An 18699-nucleotide genomic window follows, 5' to 3' on the forward strand; every position below is an offset into this window, starting at 1 on the left:
CGCAATGCGGGAGACCTGGGTTTGATCCCTGGGTGGGGAAGATCCCCTGGAGAAGGAACTGGCAACCCACTCCAGTATTCTTGCCTGGAGAATCCCATGGACGGAGGAGCCTGGTAGGCTACAGTCCACAGGGTTGCAAAGAGCGGGACATGACTGAGTGACTTCACTTTCACTTTTCACCTACAGTTTTATGTCAAACAAAGAAGAAACAAACAAATAAACAAAACCCCACTGGGACACAGAGGAATCTTACTTTATACAAATGTCTATCGACTTTCCTGGCAGTCTTATGTTCAATGTCCCCTACAAGGGACCCAGGTTCAATCCCTGATTAGGGAAATAGGATCCTACATGCCATGCAGCCAAAAAAAAGGGAAAGAAAAAGAAAAATGTCTATAGAACTATTAAGTCTATAGAAAAGACAATTATAAATTAAAGCACAAAACTCAAATTATGGAAAATGTTTCTTTAAAACCATCACTCCATTAATTTATCTGCAATTAATTTGTTTCAACATTATAAAGTCTTTTACTCTAATGTTCACATTACCTGTGTGTGTGTGGGGGGGCAAATTAGTAATGATGTGGATATTTTCCTTAAAAATATGTAAGAAAACAATACTATAAAACTACATTTATACACTCACATTATTAAGATCTTAATTAAAGTGTGTCCTACGTCAAAATGAAGCACTATTAAAAGTTACGTGAACATTTTTTAGTCCTAAGGATATCACTAGAGAATTATGGCTCCATTTTGCAGATACGCACTTTAAGAGAAACAATGGAACATAAAAATGTCTGTATTAAACTTTATTTTGGGGATCAGTTTACTCAATCAACAGGATCCATGTTTTTTGTTAGTTACATGGCCACAACTAACTCTAATTCAAATAAGTAATTAATGCTCCTAATATTTGATGGTGGTCATGAAAGAACTCCATGGCTATAACCTGAGAGGCATTATTCACCTTTTCTCATGAGATGTGCTAAAAACCCAATAAAACTACTCTTGAAAACAGATAATAACAATAGAAAACACTTACCCAGTGTTTACCAATCAGACAAGTGCTATTTTGAATACTTTACCTATACTCATTTAATTCGCATAATAGCTTTATGAGTTAGGGACTGTTTTTATCTCCACTTCACAGATATGAAAACTTAGTCACTCGCCAAACGTCACCAAGTAAAATGGCTGAGGAAGGACCCAATCAGGTTAGCTGGGCTCTAGCATCTATGCTCTCACTCACTGCTCTTTATTTCCAGGCTTGCCTCAAGACTCCAGTGATTCAGTGACAGCTATTATTATGACCATGGACACACAATTTCAATCCCCATTCACTACTGTAAATCAAGTTCTACCCAGTTGTATCCTCTATCCAAAAGCTTTCACTGGCTAATATGCATATTTTGGCAGTTTTCATCTTGACTCCAGAGTATATCACAAAAGGTGTAATTCCAACAATTTGTTCTTAGTTGGTCTCAACATGGAGCCTAAAGTCTGAGAAGTGGCTCAATCAGATAATGTGCAACATTAAGACAGTAAAGCTCCTACTGCTTTATTTGTAACAGTGTGTTTAACATTTGTGATCAGACCTCAACTTCCAAAATTCTTCTGTCTGACTTACTCTCTTAGCGAGTTCAGCTAATCTCCCTTTCTATTTCCAATAAATAAAACATACTGACAAATGCTGTCCAGGATAAGTTTGCAGATGTGTATTTGAATTTAGTATCATTCTTGTTCAGATCTGGTGTCAGGGCAAACACAGAGCCTTTCAGGTGGTCTGCTTGGCGGCCCTTAACCCAGAATCACTTTTTGCTTTTCTGAATTTCACAACAAAGTATAGCAACTTGGTACAGCTCCTGGCTAAAAATGTAAACAAGAGATTAAAGCTGTCAGATGAGAGCCTGCCCAACTCTTTCCAGAGGACAGTCATACTTAAATTTATACTGGCTTATATCGCACAGCTCAGATGAGAAAAAATCACAATTATTTTAATAGAAGTCAAATGAGCTAGTTCAATAGCAGGAATCCGATAAATAAATGTAGGCCACCTAGCAGGCAACTTAAACTTTGAAACACCAAGAGTGCAGAGAAGTGAGGGAGAGGAAACAGTAGCAGAGCAGTTTTGGAAGTTCCTAGGACCTCTCACAGAAAACAGTAAGAGCCAAGAGGAATGCAGAAAAAGAAAAAACTGTACAGTTACATCTTTACCAAAAACCAAGTGAAAAACATCCCCTGGAACTCTAGAACACAATCTACTCTTAACACTAGAATGAGGGAACCACTAGCTGTGCTATTTTAATGGCAGAAGTGGAGGTCTGAAAATGTGATCTCATTAAGGGTCAAAAGAGGCTTCCTGGTGGCTAAGTGGTAAAGAATCCATCTGCCAATGCAGGAGATGGGGTTTCGATTCCTGGATGGGGAAGATCAAGGAAATGGCAACCCCCTCTAGTATTTTTGCCTGGACAGAGGAACCTGGACATTTTTCCCATGGACAGAGGACCCTGGTGGGGCTACAAGTCCATGGGGTTGCAAAGGAGTCAGACACAACTTAGCAACTAAACAATAACAACAGTCAAAATAGCCAAGGAACCCAGTACCAAGTCATCATTGAAAGGAAGGGTGACCCCCTCCCCTCCCCTGCTTGAAGTGGGAACCCCAGGACAGAATCTGAGTACCACACTGAGAACTCGAAGCGGGGCCTGGCAGGATCTCTTTTGCCAATGGTGGTGGTGGTGGTTTAGTGCTAAGTCAAGTCCAACTCATTGCAACCCCATGGACTGTAGCCCATCAGGCTCCTCTCTCTATGGGATTTCCCAGGCAAGAATACTGAAGTGGGCTGCATTCCCTTTTCCAGGGGATCTTCTTGACCCAGGGATCAAACCTACATCTCCTGCATTGCAGGCAGACTATCACTGAGCCACCAGGGAAGCCCCTCTTTTGCCTGAGTTCCAGGAAAGGTCCCATCCAGGATCCTGGAGGCTCCACAACATCCAGTGGAAGCTCTTTTATAGAAAGACAGACACCAAACTGAGCAGAAACCGTTGGAGTAGAACGTGATAATGTGTTTCAAAAGACAGTTAGCTAGCTCAGCTAACACTGACAATAGCTAGATCAGGCTGATCAAGTTTAGTACATTACAGCAGTAAAATTGAGACAACTGGGCGTTCTGCACTGCCTGCTATGGTGCAACAGAAAGTACACTGCTGCCCCAATGGAGAAGTATTTTCATCCCCAAATATTAAAACCCGAACCAAACCCAGTCTCTCGACCTAACTTCCAGTTTATGACAATATGGAGGAGAAAGGAATATGCTAAATAGTACCCCCAAAAAAATGCAATCAGCCAAATGAGGGAAATTCTACAGGATAAATAATTTCATCTCTTCAACAAATAAACAACATGATGATGCGGGGCTGAGAGGAAGACAAATCCAAAAAAAACCTAAAGATACAGCAAATAAAGGAAATATGTAGATTTTGTGTGGATCTTAGTTTGAAATCACCAACTTTAAAAAGCAATTTTTTTTTAAGATAATTGGGGAAACTATGGACTAGGGATTAGACTGTATAACTGAATCACCATTAATTTTATAGATGTGATAATGGTATTGTGGCATGTTGCAAAAAAGCAAAAGGTCTTACTGTGTTAAAAACACTTAGAGAAGTATATGCCAATGAAATAATACGATGCCTGGCATTTACTTTAAAACGTTCCCAGGGCTGGGCATGGGAGGGAGTGTGAGGGAGGCCATGAATTCCATTTCAGGGTATCTTTGAGCTTGCTGAGTATACACCATAAGCAAGGCTCACCCTCTTGAGTTGAAAAAAATTTATGGACAAGAAGTTATCACAGAAATCAAATGGTAATGGACATGTCCAAGAAGTCTTTGGGGATTTGATTCCTTTATGAATCATGCAATATATGCATGTGTGGAGATGGCAATTGGTGGGTGACAGAACAAAACTGGAATGGCAGTAATATGAGAAAATCGTCTCATCATTTTTAGAAACCTTGGAATGAGTATAAACAGAGGTTGTGTGCATCAAAGAAATCAACTGCTTCCACATGTCCCATCTCTAAAGGGCTGGATTTACTACCATATAAAAATCAAGCAGTGTATATTTTCATAGTAAACTTTTTTGTTAAACTTTTGTAATAGACAAAAAAATTTCTCACTCAGGAAAAAAAAAAGTGGAATAGGTGAAATAAGAATGGCAAAATATTGATAACTGTTGAAAATGGCAGTTAATTAGACTTTTTTCTATTTTTGCAGGACTGAATCCAAAATAAAAAAGTTAAATAAAAAAGTCTACACACAATACAATTTATAATATCCAATTACTATATTGAAAGCTATAATACAAAAGGAGGAATAAGAGTTAAATATGTTCAAAGCAATTCTTGAATCTTTTTTTGTAGGATAATTGTCATGTACTTTAGGTTGGCATATTAATAGACAAAACTAGAGGTTACCATCTTTAAAAATGTGTTGTTATATAAAAAAAAATAAGTTTCTGTGAATGTTTGCCAAATTTAAAATATTTTCCAAAGAAAACACTATCTTCAGCAGAGATTGCCCAGGCAAGGTGTCCATGGCTGGTACCATTCTTCTGAACCTTCTCCCCGCTGCTGCCACAGGAGACAAACCACATTTCCAAGATTGTTAAATTATTACCGAGGAAAGTTTTGGCAATGTCCCATTGTCACATTTTCCAGTCATTTGGTTCTCATGTTTACAGACCTGGTCGTTCATTTTAAGCCAACATTTGGGACGGACTGGGTTCTTGACAATCCTTTTTTTTCCCCTTCAGTTTTGACATCTCTATGAGTTAGCTATTATACAGTATTATCACAGCCTACTGCCTTCTGACTCATATTGCCCGGGAGACAATTCAGGAATGAACTTGGATTGGAATTTTATATAGCATGCTGAATTTCTTAAAGGTTTTGGTGCCTATCTTTCTATAATCTGCGAAGGTGCTTTGCCTTTTCTTTTCCACACAATACACTATTTGAATAGTTCAAGTATTGTGCACACATTTTTATACTTTTCCTAGCCACAGGCAGCAGCTTTAATGAGAAGTAGGTATCTGATCTTATTATGCAGGTTAAACTACAGTGCAGGTCAAAGCTGCCTGCCTCCTTTTCTGTTCCTTCTGCTCCTTTGGTTTTGGAACACATGTCAACTTTTTTCTCAAAGATCTTTCTCTGGATCTAATATTGGTTTGTTGTCTATATTTATAAATGTAAATACTACACAATTTTCCCAAGTGACTGAATCACCCCCAAACTACCTTAAAAGTGATTTCAAAAGTGCAAATAATTTGTGAGCCAGACTTAGTAAATACCGAATCCACTGACAAGACAGGAGGAGGCAGAATTGTGAAAGAAAACCTTATTTTTTATTTTCAAATAAACATGTACACTCACTGATGTGAGAGTAGAAACACTTCCTATTGTACTAAGGGCTGTGGAAGTGACCCAGAACTCTTATTTCAGCTTTCTCTCTTCATGGAGATAAGAATATTGTCACAATCTTTACAGATGATGGAAAAAGATGACTAGACCAGTGACTGTGAACCAGTCTGAGCTCTTTGTTACAAGGATGTCAGGTACATAGTCAGCAAGGCATGAAACTGGATGTTCAGGTGAGTAATTACAGGAGGTCATACAGTTCTCCAAGTCAGGGTCAAAACACTTTGTATATCAGGAGGTATTGCAGTAATTAGGGAGAAGGTACCTGAGTGTAAGCCACTCTGACTTATTTAAAAGCCAGAATTCTTTAACATACTTTTGCTGATATATGCACATGAAATATTAATATGACAAGTCTCTTTTGGTCAGATATAATAAGCACACAGGTGTCTAATGTTAGCTAATGGGGATAGAAGACCCTTAAAATTCAAAATTGATTAAAGATATAAATAGGCAGGCATTCTTGAACATCAGCAGCAGTATACTGAAACTGGGAGAATCAATGGGAGTGGAGGAGGAGATCAAGACTGACAAAATGATACAACAAATAGCAAGTTTCAGAGGTTGATACTGAAGACAGGAAATGACTCAGTCACAGTTTAGGGAGGACATTCCAGTCAGGTGAGTTGTAGGTGAACTTGGGAAAGCTTATTACCTACAGAGGCCAAGATTCTGGGAGCTTGCTGCAGAGTGTCCACAGGAGTCATGTACACAAGGCACAATATCAAAGATGTAAAATATATTTTCCCAAAAGAGGAGATGATTTTGGTGTCTTTTAGTACTCAGGACAGTTCTGGTCATTGAACCTCAAGAGACAATTGGTACAATGGTAGCAAAAACTGATAAAAATGATTGAGGTGAAGAAAAAATATTTATATAAGTCCAGTCTGAATTTATGTTATTCATCAAACATTTATTGGGGATTTCACTGTGCCAGGTACTGGGGGTACCATTTCTAACAACAGAGGCATAGAGGGATATAGGTCCTGCCCCTCCAGGAGGCTACAATCTGCAGATAAATGACTATGATCTGGGAAGAATATGGTTTAGGATTGCATTGTTGGACATTTATGAAGCCATAGACAAAGTGAATGTAGAGAAGTTCAACTGGAATTCTTCAAATAGAGAGCACAAGAGACAGTTTTAAGACAGATCTGGACAAGATTTTGAGAAAGTAAGAGAGCTTGGTGCTAAGTAATTTACCTAAAACTAGACTGGAAAGTCTGTGAAGGCAGAGATCATGTCTGTCTGATTCTCAGTGGATCACCAAGAACTAACAGGAGTATCTGAAAAATAGCAGCCAATTCAGAAATTAAAAAACAAAAAAAATACAAGAGCAAAGATTTATAGTAACTGATATGCACAGGTCTTGCTTTCACAGTGTTAGTATGAGTGTTACTGAGGAATACATATATAGACAATTTAAATACAATGTATATTAACAAATTGAAGGATAAAAACCATATGATTATCTCAATAGATGCAGAGAAAGGCTTTGACAAAATTCAACACCCATTTATGATAAAAAATCCTCAGAAAGCAGGCAGAGAAGGAACATATCTCAACATAATAAAAGCCATATGTGATAAACCCACAGCAAACATTATCCTCAATAGCGAAAAATTGAAAGCATTTCCCCTAAAGTCAGGAACAAGACAAGGGTGCCCACTCTCACCACTACTATTCAACATAGTTTTTGAAGTTTTAGCCACAGCAATCAAAGAAGAAAAAGAATAAAAGGAATTCAGATTGGAAAAGAAGAAGTAAAACTCTCAGTGTTTGCAGATGACATGATCCTCTACAAAGAAACCCCTAAAGACACCACCAGAAAATTACTAGAGATAGTCAATGAATATGGTAAAGTTGCAGGATAAAATTAATACAGAAATTCCTTGCATTCCTAGACACTAACAATGGGAAAACAGAAATTAAGGAAACAATCCCATTCACCATTGCGATGAAAAGAATAAAATACTTAGGAATAAGTCTACCTAAAGAAACAAAAGATCTATATATAGAAAACTATAAAACACTGATGAAAGAAATCAAAGAGGACACAAATAGATGGAGAAAATATACCATGTTCATGGATTGGAAGAATCAATATAGTGAAAATAAGTATACTACCCAAAACAATCTATAGATTCAATGCAATCCCTATCAAGCTACCAATGGTATTTTTCACAGAACTAGAACAAATACCTTCACAATTTGTATGCAAATGAAAAAAATCTCGAATAGCCAAAGCAATCTTGAGAAAGAAGAATGGAACTAGAGGAATCAACCTGCCTGACTTCAGGCTCTACTACAAAGCTACAGTCATCAAGACAGTATGGTACTGGCACAATGACAGAAATATAGATCAATGGAACAAAATAGAAAGCCCAGAGATAAATCCATGCACCCATGGACACCTTATCTTTGACAAAGGAGGCAAGAATATACAATGGAGAAAAGACAATCTCTTTAACAAGTGGTGCTGGGAAAACTGGTCAACCATCTATAAAAGAATAAAACTAGAACACTTTCTAACATCACACACAAAAATAAACTCAAAATGGATTAACAATTTAAATGTAAGACCAGAAACTATAAAACTCCTAGAGGAAAACATAGGTAAAACACTCTGACATAAATCACAGCAAGATCCTCTATGACCCATCGCCCAGAGTAATGGAAATAAAAACAAAAATAAACAAATGGGACCTAATTAAAATTAAAAGCTTTTGCAATACGAAGGAAACTATAAGCAAGGTGAAAAGACAACCTTCAGAGTGGGAGAAAATAATAGCAAACGAAGCAACTGACAAAGAATCAAACTCAAAAATATACAAGCAGCTCATGCAACTCAATACCAGAAAAAATAAACGACCCAATCAAAAAATGGGCCAAAGAACCAAACAGACATTTCTCCAAAGAAGACATACAGATAGCTAACTAACACATGAAAAGATGCTCAACATCATTCATTATCAGAGAAATGCAAATCAAAACCACAATGGGGTACCATCTCACACTGGTCAGAATGGCTGCTATCAAAAAGTCTACAAACAATAAATGCTGGAGAGGGTATGGAGAAAAGGGAACCCTCTTACACTGTTGGTGGGAATGCAAACTAGTATAGCTACTATGGAGAACAGTGGGGAGATTCCTTAAAAAACCAGAAATAGAATTGCCATATGACCCAGTAATCCCACTGCTGGGCATACACACTGAGGAAATCAGACTTGAAAGAGACACGTGTACCCCAATGTTCATCACAGCACTGTTTACAATAGCCAGGACATGGAAGCAACCTAGATGTCCATCAGCAGATGAATGGATAAGAAAGCTGTGGTACATATACACAATGGAATATTACTCAGCTATTGAATCAGTTCTAATCAGGTGGATGAAACTGGAGCCTATTACACAGAGTGAAGTAAGTAAAAAAGAAAAACATCAATACAGTATATTAATACATATATATGGAATTTAGAAAGATGGTAACGATGACCCTATATGCAAGACTGCAAAAAAGACACAGATACAAAGAACAGACTTTTGGACTCTGAGGGAGAAGGCGAGGGTGGGATGATTTGAGAGAATAGCATAGAAACATGTTTATTACCATATGTAAAACAGATGACCAGTCCAAGTTCAATGCATGAAACAGGGCACACAAAGCCAGTGCATTGGGACAACCCAGAGGAACGGGATGAGGAGGGAGATGGGAGGGATGTTCTGGATGAGGGACACCTGTATACCCACGCTGATTCATGTCAATGTATAGCAAAAACCACCACAATATTGTAAAGTAATTAGATTCCAATTAAAATAAATTAATTTAAAAAATAAAATAAATAAATAAATGTAGTGAGTATTAGAAGTTCACCATGGGATACTATTATTAAGATAGGGTGTCTAAATGATAAGCTTCTTGGAGGAGGAAATATTTGAGTTTTGAAGGAAGACAGGAAGGAAAGCCAGCTGGGTACAGCATGTATTAAATTCTTCGAAATGAAACAGCATAATACATTTTCCTAACTCAAAATGGTGCAGTTTAGCTGGAGAGAAGAATGGGGTACCATGATGGTGTGATGGTAGATTAGGCAATAAGATAGACTTTTATATGCTATGTTAAAATTTGGGCTTTATTCTAAATCTGGTGGCCATTAATACAGTGTAACCAGGGAATGACAGGATCAGACCTACCTTCTCAAGATCACTCAGACATCTGTGGTAGTGGAGGTGGTAAAGAGTAGAGGTGGAAAAGTTTAAATTAAGACATGTATGAAGATAATGGGATAGATATAAGATATTACTGAGAAAGGGATTGGAAGGTACTAGAATGAATGACTACCAGGCCTCAGGTTTGAAAGCAGTGCCACTTAACATGATGGGTAATAGAAGAGAATTTGTTGTTTTGAAGGTGGGTGAGGAGGAAAAATATAAACCCAGTCTTTCAGCTTGATATACAGTCAGGAAATGTTAGTGGGTATATTCCTCTTCTTTTGATGCCAATTTAAGAGAGCTCAGCACACCTTCTCACAAATTCCTCTTGGTGTATAATAGGTCTTGAGGCAGAATAGTGTTTGTAAACTTTTTACCTGCTATGAGGCCCCTTGAAAAAGAACAAAATTGAATAAGCAGGTTGTATGTTGGTTGCTATAAAATGGAGAGAGAGTTCTTAACGCTGTGATCTCAGACCTTATTTCATATATAAATAAAATATGGCAGCAATGGTAAGAAGTCCAATCTGCTTTCCGATAAACAATAATAGCAGCAAAGCAGACATGACAAAACAAGATCTATCACTTTATCTCTCTGAAATTACACTCTAAATGGTCGTGAAAATTTTATTGGTAGTAGAGAAGAAAAAAAATTAATGCAGTGAGTTTTAGACGTGATTTCCTGGCACAGCTGTAATTAATGAATCTTTTCTCATAAGTTGTTAAATATTTTTGTCCTATTTTTTAACCAAATGATTATTAGCTACATTAACTTTTAGAAGCTTACTAGTTCATTAAGGATGTTTTCTGGCAACCTAAGTACATAAAAACACATACTATGGTACTTAAAAAGGTTAACCATGTCTTTTATGTGTATATTATATTCACGCAAACAACCGAAAAAAACATTTTTAGCCGCTCATCTAGGGTTTTGTCTTTACAATGCTCTTATTTTCTATTTCCATCAAAAGATTCTGCTATGAATGGCAGTATCTGTGAGCCCATCCACTTCTAAAACGTCTGTTAATCAGCCTCCTTGAAGTTTTCTTTCTTCCTCTACCCACTATCAAGACCCCAAGTTTTTCACCTTCCCTTCTCCCAAGAGAAAAATGAAAACAATCGCTCCTGCTCCTCTCTCAAACGCCCCAAATACAACCCACCCCAGAATTGGAAAACAGGGAGGCAAAGTGGTACAGGTTGCAACTTGCGACTGGGAGCAGAGACTTTGCAACCAGAGCCCGGAGACAAGGAATCAGTCTTCACTTCCGGGAGGATCTGAGCTATTTGTCAAAAGAGAACGTCCCCAAAGCCCCGGGACCTGACTGGTGCTAGGAAACCAGAGAAAGAGCGGGTGACAAGCGGAGAAAGAGGCCCGATCCTCTGGGACTTCCAGAAACACGCAAGGAATGCAAAAGAAACGTCAGGAATCCGGGACCGGCTGCGGCCGGCTAGAGGGACCACTCAGGTTAAAACCCAACTCCAAAGGCAGGAGCGCCGCTGAGACTCTTGAGTGGGAAACGGCGCTGAGTGGGTTGACTGAGCGAGGGAAACCCACTCCTGGGAAGGCAGAAACCGATTCACTCCCAAATGTCGGAGTCGGTGGCCCACAATCCGGTCCCGGCCACCAGACACCTCCAGCAAGCCTGGGGGCGGGCCTAGGGGCGGGGCCGAGCTCTCTCCCCGCCTCTAACGGCAGGCCGACTGCTTCCTCAGTACGCCTGCGTAGGGTGAGGCCGGACTCTATTTGGCTACTAGGCGAGCGGCGGCATCGGCGTTCTCTACCCAGCATGCTGCGCGGGAGCGGCGGCCCTACGTCTATCCCCTTCCCAACCCTGCCCCCGCTTCCCACTCCCGCCGCGGCCCCCCCTTCCCCTAAAGTGAGTGAGTGAGACGGGCAGATGGAGGAGGGACTGTAATGGCGGCGGCCGGCAGCTCCCTGCTCTGACCCACGGCAGGCATACAGCAACGACCCCCTCCCTGCCCCTCTCTCTGCCGGCGTCCGCCCCGCCGCTAGCGCGGGGCCACCCTCTCCGGCCCTTCCCCCAGCCGTCGGCGTCTCGCCCTGCGCCCCGGCCGGGGCCCCACACACAATGGACGAGCTCGCCGGAGGCGGTGGTGGCGGCCCGGCGATGGCGGCCCCTCCACGGCAGCAGCAAGGACCCGGGGGGAACATGAGCCTTTCGCCAGGGGGGAATGGAGCGGCGGGCGGCGGGAGTCCTCCGGCCGCCGAGGGAGCGGGTCCCGCGGCAGGCCCGGAGCTGTCCCGGCCGCAGCAGTACACTATCCCAGGGATCCTGCACTACATCCAGCACGAGTGGGCTCGGTTCGAGATGGAGCGGGCGCACTGGGAGGTGGAGCGGGCCGAACTACAGGTACCTCGCTGGGCTCGGTATGCGGGACGGCTGCGGCGGCGGGGTTCCCGGCCGGGGGTGGGGGGGTGGGGCCGGGACTCCCCTTATTCGGAGCTCGAGGCCTTGGGAGACAGAGAGGAACCTACCTGTGCGGCTCGGGGGGCGATGGTCCTGGAGACGGCTCTTCCTAGACCCCCCCGCCCCCTTTCCCGCAGAAGCTTGTTACCCAGACCTCACTGGCTGCGCGGTGCGGGCTTCCTTGGGGCAGCCATTTTGGCTTTTAGTATGGCGTCTGCGGGGGCTCCTCCGGAGGCGTTCTGCGCGGGCCTCCGGGGCTTGGGGCCGAGTTCCTCTCTGTGGGAGAATCCGGCGTGGGGCTATCGGGCACTGCGCTGGCTCCTGTTTGTGCCTCTTAAGATGGAGAACCCGAGGAGAGGGACTGGGTTGGGGATTTTGCCACCTTTCCCCGGATCACCCCCCTGTTTCCGATTTGGCGTGACTGCCCCCCCTCCCCCGGAGTTGGGAGCCCTTACTCTTTGACAGCCACGCTTCTTTCCAGGGCTGCTGCCGCGTACAATGGCTTGCGGCTGACCTGTGAAGTTTTCATTTCCTACCGCCAACTTTTAAGTACCTTTTTACCTGGGATGCTGCCTTATTCACTTCGATTCCCTTTGAGTTCGACCTTAGTGACTGACTCATCAACGCTGCTCTGGACTGAGTTTTTCTTTTAGAGTACCCTTCACCAGGCCTTCCCCTCCTCCATTCCCGTCTTTACACACAGAAAGCCAAACCAGACTATTTGTGCCGTCTTCAGGAAACGATTGAGAAAAGATTTAATGTTAGCTTGGAGTAAAACGTATTTGTTTCATATTACCAGCTCGCACACAGGAAGCAGAGTTAAATATCCTTAGGATCCTTCATAATTGAGCCGGACTCGGTCTTAAGGTGAAACTTGAGATACTGGTTCACCTAACTTTTGGAAGATGTTGGTAGTTTAAGGGCTTATGCCTTGGATTTCAGAAGAGCTCTATCTTTTTACAAGGATTGTTCAACTCTTTCGGATGTTTGTGTTTATTTTAAAATCACTTTCCAAGGCAAATTTCGGCTTAGAAGGAAAAAAGCATGCATCTAAATAGTGCTGCACCTGTTCTTCACGCTGCTGTATATTTAGAGTGTATGCGGTATTGTTCGCTGACACATGCTGTATATGTCTGGGGTGAATGATTAGGGAAATGTAGTGTTGAAAGAAGATTGGATTAGCTTAAAAGAGTTGTCCTCAAACAAATACATACATCTTAAGTTTGATATTGAACCAGTCGACTTTTTGTCTCTACAAAGTGGGGAAAGTCAAACTTTTAAAAAGTAAAAAAGCAAATATTTTGACACTTTATCAGAAAGTGAATTTAAAAAAAAAAGTGAATTCACTTTATCAGGTTGGCAATTCAGTGTTTTAGTGCTTTGATATACTATTGGGCTTTTAAAAATACAGCATGTCAAAAGTGTTGTTTCTTTTGTGTGTGCTCTGCTTTAAAGTATCTGGGACTTACAGAGTTCTGTTGATGAACAACTTTATATTACACCATGTGCAAACTTAATATTCAGTGTGAGGCATTTATTTTTGAAAACTGCATTTACAAATGCATTGAGGCCTAGGCTCACTAAATAATACTTCACCAGTCCCTAATACAGTGTTTATAATCTTTGTACTGTTGTGGAAAAACTTTAAACACTTTCTAAGTTAGTAAATGCATTCGTCATTGGTAAGCTTCACAAAATGTCTTACTTGTGTCTGAATTAGTAAAATCTATGCAACTTGAGATCTATATTGTTTATCTTAGCTTTTGGTTTGCCTTCTTATTCTCCTCTTGACAGAAGTCTTTTAAGGAAAATTCGTTTTGCTTGCTTGCTTTCAGTCTATCTACTGTTGGCACGTTAGTTCAGATACAGCCATTCTTTTTGTTTACTTACTTTGAAGAAGTTCTACGGTGTTTATCTAGACTCTTGATTTTTTTTTTCCCCCTAGGAATTTTTATTATTTCACACTGATTCTTTTGGAACAAAATGTTCATGATTGTGTGTTTTTGTTCTATATATTTCTCTATAATGTTTTATTGGGCTACTTAGTTAATTTAGAATATTGAATTTGTTTTACATGTCTAAAGTCTTTAGTAAGAATGCTTGTGAGATGTACATTTTAACATGTATGAAAAATCTATTGGGAGAGTTTAAGTGAAGCATGAATAGATTTAAACTGTAAACTTAGACAATTCTGAGAAAGATAACATAGAAGTAAGAGAACTTGCATATCATTTGGTATACAGCCTTGAGTATACCGTTCATCTCTACATTACTTAAAGTGTTTAGTACTAAAGCTAGTCAATAATGACTGCAAAGAGGCTAAGGTATGCCTGCTTTTGATGTAAAATTTCAGTGTGGATTATATTTTTCCTGGCTTTGGAAAGGTTTTTATTTATTTATTTATTTTTGGAAAGATTTTTAAACCAGAACTTTGCAGTATGGTTCTCTTTTCTGTAAAAGGAATTTTGGATAAAGCTTCTTTTTAGAAGATTGGAACTAAACCAAAGAATGTCTTAAAACTCTTTATTTTTGTGAGAGTTCCTTACTTGGGATTCAGGTAAAAACTTTGTTATGTTAATAAGGCTCCAGGACAGTGATTTCTAGGTGAGAGTGCTGCTGATAATCACTGGTAATCCGCCCCCCCCCCCCCCCAACCAACCCCCTTATATACAGGCCTCTGTTTCATCTTCCAGAGATTTGGATTGAATTGGCCTAGGACTTGGAAAAAAAATGGACTGTTTGTAGGATTTAGCCAGTTGCATTGTGTAGAATGGAACTGCCCTTTCATCAGTATTTTAAACTGATAAGGTTGATATCATTCCTATTTTACAGATAAGGAGACACACTTCAACAATGTAAGTAACTGTTTGCCAGCTATAAGTATTGCAGCTCAGATTTGAACCTGGGTTCATCTGAATCCAAAGCCTTTGGTCTTCGCACCACTCTTGAAACCGCTGTTATTGTCTTGATATTTTTTGTAGAAACAGAATCTGACTTACAGTTTATTATAGAGATGTGGGTTCAGTCCCTGGGTGGGGAGGGTCATCTGGAGAAGGAAATAGCAATCTACTCCAGTATTCTTGCCTGGGAAATCCCATGGACAGAGGAGCCTGGTGGGAAACTGTCCATGAGGTTACAAAGAGTCACACATGACTAAGCAACTAAACAACATACACCACTGTTTCAGTATGTTTCGAAAAAGTTTTATTGAGCCCCTGTGACATGGGTAGGTCTAGTTTATATACATGGCAAATATGTCCTGATTTTTTTTCTGTAGTTAGTGTTATAAATGCACTAATTATGTATAAAATGCTTGTTGACCAACTGTAAAAATATGACACAAGTGATAGGTAGAAAATATAGTCCTGGTGTTTGTATTCTCAAATTACTCATTCTCCAGCAAATGTAAACTTTTAGCATTTGTGTTTGCATACTCTGGCATACAGATTTGTCTTAACTAGACAGATATTGCCACCTAAAGATCCTAAGTTAATAGGAGATATTTCTCTCAGACGTAACTTGATTTCTTCCTTTTGAATTGGGGGCAGTAAGTGTTTCCCTTCTAATGTATTATTGTCAGAGTTTCCTTCGGATAGTCTAGAATAATGATTTGCAAATCCTGTTCCTTTTTTATTACAAGATTTCTGTAAATCTACTATGAAATCACAAAAAAATAACAATATAGAGATTTTTCATTAAAATACTCCTTATATTGAGAGTTTTAGCCTTCATAAAGTCTTGCTGTTATGCAGTTTTCTATTTCAAATGATGGTGACAAAAAAAAAAATTATTTGATAGAATTAGGAGTCCATAATCTTATGTCATATTCTGTTTTTTAAATCTTGGAAACAAAAAGTCTGGGGGCCATTAATATGTAATTCTTTTCTCCATTTACTTTTTAATCCTGTATAATCTTTTTGCTCTATTGTTTCATTACTCCTAACTGAGCTTAATAGAACACTTTTTTCTGTTGGTGGTTGACCTTCAAATTGCCAAATCTTGCTGCCTTCTTACAGATTATAAGTACTTCACCAACACGTTCTGCTGTTGACAGTTCTTCCTCAAAATCCTTTTCTTTGGCCTCTACTCTATAATCCCTTATTTTCCTTTTGATCTACTTATCATCTTTCTTCATATGTTTCTTCTACTTTAGTTTCAGTTATTGTTACCTGGGTTTCTGGTTCTTTTTATTTTTACTGTAAATTCTGAAATACACAGTGGGTTTTTGTTGTTGTTGTTTGCTTGCTTGTTTTTGCTACGTATTACTCCAGCGCTTCAGCATTTAGTCCTTAAATCCTAAAAACCCAATGAGTTTGGCACAGTTGGTTTCTTTTGTTGCTGGTATTTTGTTTAGTTTGATGCTAGGCTATTGGGCCCGGAGGTGAAGTAACCTACGAGTAGCAGAGCTAGAATTGAAACCTCGGCAGGCTGCCTCTGGAAGCCAGGCTGCTAGTCACTACTGTGTCTTTGACTTTCAGATGTCTCAGAAATGTTTCTTAACTTTGTTTAAATTTTCTGCTTCAAATTCAATACATCCATTCATTTCATCTCAAATGCCTGCCTCTTCCCCCACCGAGGCGCACTTAACTTGATCATTCTCCTTTATTCCCTGTTTTTGTTAATGTTTATTATCATCCTTCTCATTGGTAGATACTAAAGAGATAGTTAGGTTCTTCTAAAAGCTTTGAGTCTTTGGGTTTATTGATTCTAGTATGATTATTCAGTGAATATATTTGAGTGTTACTTTGTGCTATGTACTGGATATATAGTGATGTATGAAGCAGGGAACTTGTTGTTGGAGATTGTACTCTAGATATAATAAAATGTGATAAATCAAAAATTAACAGGATGTTGAGAAAATAAATAGTAATGGGAAACCTATGTAGATAGTGAGGTTTCACTAAGCAATTATTGAGCAGTTTTTATATGCCAAGAATTATTTTAAGTTAATACACACCTTATTGTTGTTTAGTCACTAAGTCGTGTCCGACTCTTTGCAACCCCATGAACTGCAGCACGCCAGGCTTCTGTGTCCTTCACTATCTCCCAGGGTTTGCTCAAACTCAGGTCCATTGAGTCAGTGATGCCATCCAGCCATTTCATTCTGTTCCCCACTTCTTGTCTTGTCCTCAATCTTTCCCAGTATCAGCGTTTTTTCCAGTGAGTCAGCTCTTTGTATCAGGTGGCTGAAGTATCGGAGCTTCAGCATTAGTCCTTACAGAGAATATTCAGTGTTGATTCCCTTTAGGATTGCCTGGTTTGATCTCCTTGCTGTCCAAGGGACTCTCAAGTTTTCTCCAGCACCACAGTTGGAAAGCATCAATTCTTCAGTGCTCAGCCTTCCTTATGGCCCAACTCTCACATCCATACATGACTACTGGAAAAACCATAGCTTTCACTGTATGGACCTTTGTTGGCAGCGTGATATTTCTGCTTTTTAATATGCAGTCCAGGTTTGTCATAGCTTTTCTTCAAGGAGCAAGCGTCTTTTAATTTCATGGCTGCAGTCACTGTCCACATTGATTTTGGCAATATGAAATTTGTCACTGTTTCCATTTTTTCCCCATCTATTTGCCATGAAGTGATATGGCCAGATGCCATGATCTTCATTTTTTGAACGTTGAGTTTTAAGCCAACTTTTTCACTCTCCTCTTTCACTTTTATCAAGAGACTCTTTAGTTCTTCACTTTCTGCCATTAAAGTGGTATCATCTGCTCATCTGCATATCTGAGGTTGTTGATATTTCTCCCCTCAATCTTGACTCCAGCTTGTGAGTCATCCAGCCCAGCATTTTGTATGATGTACCCATAACTCATTTAATTTTTGTGAAGCTTCTGTGGGGATATGGATACTTGTAGATCTCAAGTATGAGTACCTAACATAGATATTTCAGAGGAAAGCAACAGCATTAGAAGAAGCTCTGAAACAGGAAAGATCTTCATTGGATGTGTGAACTTGACTACAGTGATTCAAGGGACTATCTAATAGAGATAGTCTCAATAGCCTAATACATATATTTTAATTCAGTGATTGTTAATTTTTTGGAAGTAGTCTCCTTTGCATATAGACTGAAAGCTTTGGAGCTTTTTCTAGTTAAAAAACAAGTTTTTTTGGCTTTTAATATCTTTGACGCCTAACTACTGACCTGAGGAAATAACCCTGATTTAATCCATGCTTATAATTCCTTCACTACCATTGTTTTAGTTTAGGGTGTTCCTCCTGTGTGATTTCTCTGAAGAAATCTAGCACTTTTCCTTCATATATGCTCCTCTCTTAAGAGTTTATCCTTTATATTGTAAGTATGATTGTATTACATATACTCTCGCTTTAATTTTTAAAGATGATGGAGCGTTTTAAACATATTCAAAAATATCATAGTTATCAGGACTTCCCTAGTGGTGCAGTGGATAAGACTGCCTGCCAGTGCAACGAACGTGGGTTCAATCCCTGGTCTGGGAAGATTCAGCCGTGCTGCAGAGCAATTGAGCCTGTGCACCACAACCACTGAAGCCCTCGCTCCTAAAGTCCATGCTCTGGAACAAGAGAAACCACCGCAATAAGAAGCCCAGAAGCTC

At 39.9% G+C, this 18699-nt stretch overlaps 2 protein-coding genes across 5 annotated transcripts in view; one reads left to right on the forward strand and one right to left on the reverse strand.

Moving 5' to 3' along the window:
- AP4S1 (adaptor related protein complex 4 subunit sigma 1) overlaps positions 1-12477 on the reverse strand; it is a 44236-nt gene extending 31759 nt beyond the window's left edge. The window contains exon 1 of the mRNA XM_043489827.1: positions 12193-12477. The gene's annotated coding sequence lies outside the window, so the exon portion shown is untranslated. The remainder of the gene's footprint in view (positions 1-12192) is intronic.
- STRN3 (striatin 3) overlaps positions 11481-18699 on the forward strand; it is a 100494-nt gene continuing 93275 nt past the window's right edge. The window contains exon 1 of one of the 4 annotated variants that reach the window (XM_043489814.1): positions 11481-12067. In XM_043489814.1, coding sequence (XP_043345749.1) covers positions 11786-12067 — 282 coding nt within the window. In that variant the 5' untranslated portion in view covers positions 11481-11785. The remainder of the gene's footprint in view (positions 12068-18699) is intronic. The other 3 variants (XM_043489815.1, XM_043489816.1, XM_043489817.1) reach the window with 3 other exon arrangements.

The sequence above is a fragment of the Cervus canadensis genome, chromosome 17 (assembly GCF_019320065.1).
Source record: "Cervus canadensis isolate Bull #8, Minnesota chromosome 17, ASM1932006v1, whole genome shotgun sequence".
Classification (NCBI taxonomy): Eukaryota; Metazoa; Chordata; class Mammalia; order Artiodactyla; family Cervidae; genus Cervus; species Cervus canadensis.